Source organism: Aspergillus karnatakaensis (genome assembly GCF_047715665.1).
Source record: "Aspergillus karnatakaensis strain CBS 102800 unplaced genomic scaffold BJY04scaffold_77, whole genome shotgun sequence".
Lineage (NCBI taxonomy): Eukaryota > Fungi > Ascomycota > Eurotiomycetes > Eurotiales > Aspergillaceae > Aspergillus > Aspergillus karnatakaensis.
In genome coordinates, this window is record NW_027395789.1 from 141,095 (window position 1) to 149,293 (window position 8,199).

Consider the following 8,199-nt stretch of genomic DNA (forward strand, 5'->3'; position numbering starts at 1 on the left):
CAGCCATCCAGCTTTATCTTATCAGTCCCGCGGAGGGCCCCTGCTCGACCTACAGCCAACACCTGCAAGCGGGATGTGTGCTTTATATTATTGCTATACACATGTGCATTATTGGTTCAGATTCACCTCCATCATTCTCTTCTTGGGATTCCGCTTCATCTCCTCCTGCCGCTGGACCTCCCCATCACTAATGTCATCCAGATTCGTCGCCAACCCCTTCAACCCCTCCCTCACCTCCGCCTCTCCATCCTCATGCCCCGCTGTCGCGATTGTCAGAATTTCCCTCTCCAGCCCTTGCACATACGCCCACTCAACCCCTGCCTCCGTCAACATCCTACACCCCTCACTTTCCCCAACAAACGTCCCTGGCTCCTTAATCCCGAAGTAGACCTTCTCAATTCCCCTCTTCCCATTACTTCTTGTCTGGATAATCCGCTGCACACACGGCGCATTCCCCGAGAGTCTCTTCCCGCACGGCTCCATCGTGACGTAGAGGATTATCTTCCGCCCCGGTGTATCAGGTAGGATTTCTGAAATCTGGTCGTCGGGGGTTGAATGCTTGGACGCGTAATTAGAGAGGCAGCATTGCTCCGCGTGTGTGTTTCCGGGGAGTTCCATTGTGTATCCGGTCGACAAAAGCTGGTCGTCTTCAGCCCAGATGTCGCCTTCTTTGCGGGAGAGCAGGATCGCGCCGACGCGGAAGTTTGTTGGGCGGGGCGGGGACTTTTCGGCGAGGGAGAGGCATTTTTGGAGGTATTGGAGGTGCGGGGAGCGCATCTTGGTGTATACAGTTGTTGACTGGAAGTGTTTGATGTGTGACTTGAAGTGGTAAAAAGGTTGGGAGCTCGGGGTTTTATAGTTAGCTTAGTTGACAGTTGACGTGGGGAACTGATGTCAGTGTCTGAACTCTGCAGGCCGGGCGGATCTCCATAGGAACATTTAGGTATGTTGGGCAAATTTCGTCGGAACTTGGCTCCGCTCCCTTTTGAATATCTTTGATCGAGATGTAATTGCGCTTCCCTTGCTCTAAATCATCAGAATAGAGTCTAAGATGCAGTCCTCGCGAAATGGTCGCCCTCCGTGGCTACTGTGCTATCGCTCTTCTACGGTCTTCATCGTAGCAACTGTCTGGATATCTTCGTTCACGGTACGTTTCGCGTCAATGTATGTGAAGCTCTGCTAACAACGCTGGAATAGGACTACTTCCTCTACGCCATGGTGAGCACCATACGCAACGCCGATTGGCCCTAACTAACACGATACAAGGTCGTCCCCATCCTCCCAACAGCCCTATCCGAGCGCGCAAACGTCCCATACAAAGACCGTACGCCATTGACACCCTCCTCTTCTACCTTCATTCACATACTAACAAGTACTCCAGGCGAATACTGGGTCTCCGTTCTCCTCATGTCCGAAGCCCTAACCGCCTTCCTCTGCTGTCCCATATTCGGCTACATCGTCGACAAAACCCCGACCCGGCGCGCCCCCTACGTCCTCGGCCTCCTCTTCCTAGGAGCTTCAATGGGTCTCCTAGCGGTCGCCAGATCTCCAGCAGTTTTTGTCCTCGCGCGCCTCCTGCAAGGAGGCGCAACGGCGATGGTTGCTGTTGCGGGACTCGCATTGCTTACGGACTCCGTCCCGCTGGATAATCTGGGGCAGACGATTGGGTATCAGGGCTCGGCGGTTGCATTGGGCTTTATGCTTGGACCGTTGCTGGGAGGGATCGTGTATTGTAGGGCCGGATATGGAGTTGTTATTGGGATGGCGTTTGCGCTTGTGGGTGTTGATTTGCTTATGCGGCTGTTGGTTATTGAGAAGGGTGTTGCGGAGAGGTGGGTTGTGAAAGAGGATGAGGACCTCGAGGGGGTGGAGGGGGTGGAGGCTATTTTGGATGCGAGAGTTAGGGGTGGATATCGCACCTTTGCGGACGTAGTGCGGTCAGGAGATGACGAGTCTCAGGTTGCGGTTACCAATGGGCATACTGAACATCGTGAACAGGAGCAAAGACCGCGGGGGCATAGAGCTCCAACAATCCTTCAAATTGCAAGGCATCGCCGGGTCGTGATATCCTCCTTTGGCCTCCTGGTTCAGGGTCTCCTCTACTCCGCTTTTGACGCCGTATTTCTCCCTTAACACCCTCAACTTATCTTCTCCAGACTAACATCAATATCCAGACGATCCCCATTTTCGTTGAGAACACATTCAACTGGAGCCCTCTAGGCGCTGGGCTTGCATTTCTTCCCTCGGCCCTGACAGCTCTTCTCGAGCCTTTCTTCGGTATGCGTCTCCCCTCCTCTTTCCTCTCCTCTTTATCCAACAGCACGCAGCATACTAACGATTGTATCTGTATCCAAGGCTACATCTCAGACACCTACGGCCCCCGTCTCCCAACATTCACATCCTTCTTCCTGCTCCCCCTCCCACTCGCCGCAATGTCCATTGCCTCGCAGAACAAAACAACCCACATCGCCCTCCTCCTAACCCTTCTCACGGTTTCGGGGCTGCTCATGAACCTCGCAACCCCAGCACTATATGTCGAGACCCAAAACGTTCTCGAGTCGTTGCAGAACCAAGCTGAGACTCAAGAAGAGACTTACCAAGACGAGGGCCAGAATCAAAACCGGAACCAGAATCTGGGCCATCAAAGCAGCCCCATAGTCGACAAACGACGGAAAACAGCCGGCATAGCACAAGCCTTTGGAATCCAAACCATGGCACAGTTTCTGGGCATGTTTCTAGGTTCGCTATGGGGCGGGTTCGTTGAGTGGAGGTTTGGATGGAAGGCAATGTGTTTTTCGTTGGCGGGATTGTGTTTTGTTAGTTGTTGGGGGATGTTAGGTTTGGGGAAAGAGGAGATCGGGAAGGGGAAGGGGAAGAAACAGGGTTCATCTGGCGACTTGTTCGGGATTGGGGAGTGGGTGAAGGGAAGGCTCTTGGGGAGGAAGGATGGCGGTGGCGATGGAGAAAGGGAGAGGGAGGGGGAAAGGGAGGGGCTCTTGGATAGAAGTGAGGAGTAAGCCAGATGATGAATGATAATTGTCTAGGCGTAAGAACCGTACTTAGAGATCCTCTTTAGAATGACTTCAAGGAAAGCCTAGACAAGACACAATTGTCGCGAGAAGAGAAGAGAAGAGTTGGTGTATTGTATTTGCATCTATACTTTTTCAGTCGTGGAGAAGTGTATGAATAACCAAAAATACAACAAAAGAGCAGAATGATGGCTAAATTGAAGCAAAGCCAGATAAGTGAGATATTTTGCAGATCGAGTCCCAGCATCGACCATGTTCATGTACAAGTTCTTTTTCTTTCGAGTCAAGCGTAGAAATGAGACCCCAAGTCTTCATCAAGGAGGGTAAAAAGAAGCAGCAAGAAGAAAGTAGGCAGGGAGCTAACCAAACCTAACGCCCCAGGATGCCCAGCTATAACGCCCAGTCCATTCCAATCCAATCCAGTCCAGTCCAACCCATGGCAAATCAGTCGTTAATAAAGTTGTAGATGTTTCCGAAGTGGTGCATTTGAGGCAGAATGACACCGGACACGCAATAAACTCAGCAGTAGGAGACGAGTAGGGTCACAGACTCAACTGGTCGATACTCCCTACCCTCCCACTCCCCCCTAGCCGTCCACCTCCCGTTGTCACCATGCCAAGGCGATAGAATCTCTCCTCACCAGCTGCTGTCCGCCCACCAATATACCACTTCTCCGGACCAAGGGCATCCCGAAATCCGCCTGAACCATTGGAGCTATCACTTCCACGCCGCTGGCGGTCTCGACCCTGGCTATTCGAGATTGGAATAGGTGTCGAGGAGGCAGTCGGCGGCGACGATGGAGAAGAGTCTGTTGTTGGGTGCGAGTTGAGCGGTGGGCGGTGATGAGAATGTGGCCTTGAGGGCTGGTGGTGGTGGTGGTGGTGGTGGTAGTGCGGTGTTGCAGAGGTGGGTTCAGCAGATGACTGTGCGGCGTTGGCTGGCGAAGTAGAGGCAGATGAGGGCGCTGCTGTCGCAGTAGCAGCCTTTGTGGCTATTGCTCGTGCTCCTTGTGAAATCTGGGATGGAGTAAGGGTTGAGGACCCGGTGGCGGACTGTGAGCCGGCGGTTGAGGCTTTGTAGGTGGATTGGGCACGGAAGGCGGCAAGGAAGTTGGCGAGGAAGGGTCGGTTTGTGGACATTTTGTCCGAGGTGGGCTTTTCTGCTCTGCGCGAGGAAGACGAGGACAGGGAAGATGGTATGATGTTGGAAGGAAGAAGCCGAGTTGTGGGTGGTGTTCGTCGATCAAGGGTCGGGATCTCGGTGTAATTTGAGGAGCGGAGGAGGTACCCCGTAGTTTCGCAGTGGGGCGAAAAGGCAAGACGTTATTATTGCGGGCTAGGCCAAGCGTACAGGGTAGGATTGGGAGAGGACGAAGAGCAAGATCAGTGGGACGAGCGATGACTTCAGGAGTTGATGAGGTCGTAAAAGTTATCCTGAATGCTCCGAGTCAACCCGTGACGGACAACCAATCAGAAAGTGCTGATATCGTCGTGGTGCCGGTGACGTTTGGAGGTTGTAGCTGCTGGAGGACCCCCACGTTACCTCAAGGTTCTATACCCCTCACTCCAGAGTCCAGAGTCTAGAGGCCAGACACGCACACTACTTATGTGTTCCTCACTTCCGTTGACAAATCTAATAATACTCTTCCGACAAGAGGGGTTAATATTGAACAATCCGGCCATGCAGGGAATTCTCGGGTGCCGGGCGAAAGGCTCTACTTCAATAATACATCCTACTATCGACCGAAGACACCTTATGACAAGATCTCTATGATTTATTTTCTTGTTCGCTCGATTTCCGTCTATAATCTAGCTTTTTGCCTCTTGGCTTTTCCGTCCGAGCCCTGCTGAAAGCTCCGCGCAATCAACAGGGCGTAAAATGACACAAGAACGTATGAACAACTGATGTATCAGAGAGCAGGTGACCAGGGTGTGCAGTGAGACAGGAGCAAACAGACCTTTTGGCTCGCAGGAGCAAACCGCAGGGTTGGCACTCCTGTCAGGGTCTCACACAGCTGATCGCAGACCATTGAATCCGCTGCTGAACAAAGGATGCCGGGGAAAGAGTAGATAGAGAGACAAGAGCCGTAGTAATAAAGATACAGGAACACCGACATGTAACAGACGCAGACAAAAAAACACAGAATTGTATGACATGCCTATGTGAATCCCGAAGATATAGGCTTCCTTACATCGTTTGGCTGGGAGAACTTGCAGATTGAAACGGCCGTGATGTTATGCAAATGAAACCCGAACACACTCAGCTGTCGCGTGCACTTCGGGTTTCGACTGTAGATGTAGAAGATATATGTGAATGGGAGTCGATAGTTGACGAAAGCCTTCCGCAAGGAGATTTCTTTGGGCGCATTGGATGAAAAAACGAGAGGAACCAGAACCGCAAACACAAAAGCATGCCCGAGTCTATAGTTGGACGCCGGATAAACCACACCCCGTACCATCGGACACTCATGAAGTCGCACCGTTCGATGGTAAATGCTGAAGATATTTTTGACAAGATGAAGATGAAACTGATTAACGAGTACTCGCAGTTAGAAGAATCGTTTTCGTGATCAAACATTGCTGACAGTCGGAAGATCGGACGAGAATGAGGCAGTTGTTGGACGATAGCTCAACCGAGAGATCCACAACTCTCGCATTTGAACTTCCCGTATCTATTGTCTAGCAGGCTGGACGGTACCTAGACAACGGGTTAGTTTATGAGAACCTGCTGCGCACTCAGAGAACGCTTACCGTCGCCGCTCATAGTCGAAGCCAAGTACAGACCGTTCATGCCACCTTCCTGAGCACCTGCGGTGGTTGTGGGATAGTATTTGCGCTCGGCATCAACGTGGGCATGAATCGGCTCCTGTCCGGCTGGCATTGACTGGGGAAACACCGGGTTGATGTAACCATCGTTAGCGCCAGGCTGGAACATCTGAGTCCAGTCAAGCTCGCCGGGGTGGCCAGGATGTCCAGGCATAACAGGGCGCTTCTGATCCTGGGGAACCGGCTGTTTGACCTGTTCAATGGAAGCACGGTCAACATTCAGTTGATGAGAGGAAGGATCAGCACCCGATTGCACGAGATACGGGCTCTGTTTGGGACCAGCAGGCCAAGGGGCTCCCTGATGGGGACGACCAGCGTAGTGCTCTTCGGGCTGTCCGCGACCCATTCCGTTGACAGATGGCATGGGATAGCCCAGAGCCTGGTGCTCCGGATAGCCCGGTCGGCCCGGACCCATTCCATTGCCATTGACGGCGCCCTCGCCGTAGGTTGCGCCCGGGATGCCGTTGGAAGGCGGAATGCTGGGACTGACTTCGTCCTGAACGGGCTTCACAGCGTTAGCTGCAGCCTGCTGCTGAGACCTCTTGACATGCGCATTAGGGTGCGACAAGTGGGTCGCTCCAGTCGGGTTACCACGTCTGATCGAGCACTTCTGGAAGTGGCGCTTTAGAATATCACTTCGAGAGAATGTGTCTTTGCAAAGAACACACATGTACGGGCGGTCACCGGTGTCTGTTGAGAGGTGCATATTAGCAAGTTTCGCTTCTGCTTTTACAAGGCATGGTGTTACTCACGACGCAGCAGATGGCGCTTCAGATGCTTGGCGTGAAGATAGGTTTTGTTACAATGCGGGCAAGGGAACTTTCCATCTGCATCCTTAGCCGGGATGCTAGTGTTCTTGGCCGCGCCGTTGATACCACCAGTGACAGGAGTCGCGCGACCAGGTGCGCTGGGAAGAATACCGCGACGGCCCTGGGACCCAACTACCTGGGTGCGAGGAGAGTCCTTAGTGCCATACGCAGCAGCACCGTTTGCCGCAGCGGGATCCCCGTTCATCCAAGGCTGAGGAGCCTTGCCATCTGCAGAGTAGCTAAAAGCACCGGATGGAAGGCCATTGAAGTCAGGGCGACGATCTCGGGGAGGCGCCGGCGCAATTGGCTGCGGATACGACTGAGCGCTAGAGGCGGGTGGAAGAACACTGTGAGGAGGAGGATAGTGCTGAGAGGGCTGCGCCTGCGCCTGCGGGTTCGGATGCGAGAGAAAGGTGGTCGGAGGCAAGCTGCCAACAGAAGTGTGAGGCATGATCGGAGCAGCGGAAGAGGCGTACACCTCGTGGGTCGTAGCAGGGTACCTGTTCAGATCAGGCCGGTACGGCGGCTGCCCCATGTAGTGGGATGCGGGCGATTGACTATGATGAGGCTGTAGAGGTGGCAGGGTATGCGGCTGGGAAACCGGATACTGAGGCTGCATCGTATACCCCGGCATTGGCATGCTCGAGATGGGCGCGGAGGACAGCGGCGTGGAGCCCTGGGGGAGACTGGTGGATGGGGGCCGGGAAGGGTGATTTCTGGGATCCATCTTGAGGCGGAGAGTTTGGTTTGACAGGGAGGAGCGATGATGGAGGGGTGACGAGGACTGGGGATTGGCGAGGGAGCAAAAGTTTCACGATATCTCGATCATTGATCGCACGAGAAAACTCTTCTTTTCAATGCCTTTCGATGAATACTCGGTCAAGGCGCGTGAAAGGTAGTCAACCCAACGAATTTCAATAATCGCGTCCTCGAAGAAATTTTCCCACGAGATAAATCTCCTTGTCTCTTTTTCTTCCGTTGATAAAAATTCCGGCTCTTTCTATCCGACACGACTTTTTTTTCCTTCCTTCTCTTCTTCTGATCTGGACGAGAACGACAGGCAGGGAGACGCTGAACCGCGATTAATGGACGAGTAGCAACGAGCTTATGTTCGACTCGAGGAAGCTCAATCGCGGACGATGATAATGGTGTACAGGATCAAAGCGACTCCACTGGGAAGAAGGTGGTCAGGACAAGTTGAGATGCTTAATCTGAGGTCCCCACGGTCACCCACCAGGAAAATCGCAGCGTGTGGGAACTTCTTTTTATCCGCACGTTGTCAAAACAGACGATGGTTCAGATCCACACAGGAAAAGCCGGCGTGTAAGTGGGTCTCACTCAGACCAGCAGCCCAGAGAGATTGCTAGCTAATTTCTGCTTCGCGTCAACAATGCGCGAAACCGACTAGGATAATTTGTTTGATGATGCGGTTCTAGCCAGGGACAGGCGCGTATAGGTGCGGAGATCGAGAGGGAGATTGAAAGAAGGGGGGGGTGGGAAGAGAGGGTAAAAAAAAAGAAATGAGAGAGATCAGTC

General features: G+C 53.0%; 4 protein-coding genes across 4 annotated transcripts; 1 reads left to right on the plus strand and 3 right to left on the minus strand.

Annotated features, from left to right (window-relative positions):
* Positions 1-61: 61 nt before the first annotated feature.
* BJY04DRAFT_201329 (putative DRAP deaminase) lies at positions 62-1,453 on the minus strand. Its single transcript, XM_073713055.1, has 4 exons — positions 1,382-1,453; positions 1,267-1,324; positions 1,198-1,218; positions 62-1,147 (listed from the first exon to the last, which is right to left on the minus strand). The coding sequence occupies exon 4, from the start codon at positions 775-777 to the stop codon at positions 109-111; it is 669 nt and encodes a 222-aa protein (XP_073565593.1). The 5' UTR covers positions 778-1,147; positions 1,198-1,218; positions 1,267-1,324; positions 1,382-1,453; the 3' UTR covers positions 62-108.
* BJY04DRAFT_223770 (MFS transporter) lies at positions 1,052-3,017 on the plus strand (the record flags this gene model as incomplete). The annotated part of the gene is made up of 6 exons (XM_073717784.1): positions 1,052-1,147; positions 1,198-1,218; positions 1,267-1,324; positions 1,382-2,118; positions 2,175-2,277; positions 2,356-3,017. 6 exons carry the CDS (start codon positions 1,052-1,054, stop codon positions 3,015-3,017), a joined length of 1,677 nt encoding a protein of 558 aa, XP_073565594.1.
* A 406-nt stretch (positions 3,018-3,423) lies between these two features.
* On the minus strand, positions 3,424-4,297 carry BJY04DRAFT_153995 (uncharacterized protein). The gene has a single exon (XM_073708919.1). It carries the CDS (start codon positions 4,166-4,168, stop codon positions 3,572-3,574), a length of 597 nt encoding a protein of 198 aa, XP_073565595.1. The 5' UTR covers positions 4,169-4,297; the 3' UTR covers positions 3,424-3,571.
* A 1,315-nt stretch (positions 4,298-5,612) lies between these two features.
* Positions 5,613-7,679, minus strand: BJY04DRAFT_153992 (uncharacterized protein). The gene is made up of 2 exons (XM_073708918.1): positions 6,607-7,679; positions 5,613-6,544 (listed from the first exon to the last, which is right to left on the minus strand). The coding sequence occupies exons 1-2, from the start codon at positions 7,388-7,390 to the stop codon at positions 5,739-5,741; spliced, it is 1,590 nt and encodes a 529-aa protein (XP_073565596.1). The 5' UTR covers positions 7,391-7,679; the 3' UTR covers positions 5,613-5,738.
* Positions 7,680-8,199: the final 520 nt, after the last annotated feature.

Bases quoted from the DNA above. Each gene is read 5' to 3' on its own strand.
- BJY04DRAFT_153995 (XM_073708919.1), bottom strand. From the start codon at position 4,168: ATGTCCACAAACCGACCCTTCCTCGCCAACTTCCTTGCCGCCTTCCGT.
- BJY04DRAFT_201329 (XM_073713055.1), bottom strand. From the start codon at position 777: ATGCGCTCCCCGCACCTCCAATACCTCCAAAAATGCCTCTCCCTCGCC.
- BJY04DRAFT_153992 (XM_073708918.1), bottom strand. From the start codon at position 7,390: ATGGATCCCAGAAATCACCCTTCCCGGCCCCCATCCACCAGTCTCCCC. The intron at 6,545-6,606 runs GTGAGTAACACC...ACCTCTCAACAG, and splicing joins GAAGCGCCATCTGCTGCGTC to ACACCGGTGACCGCCCGTAC.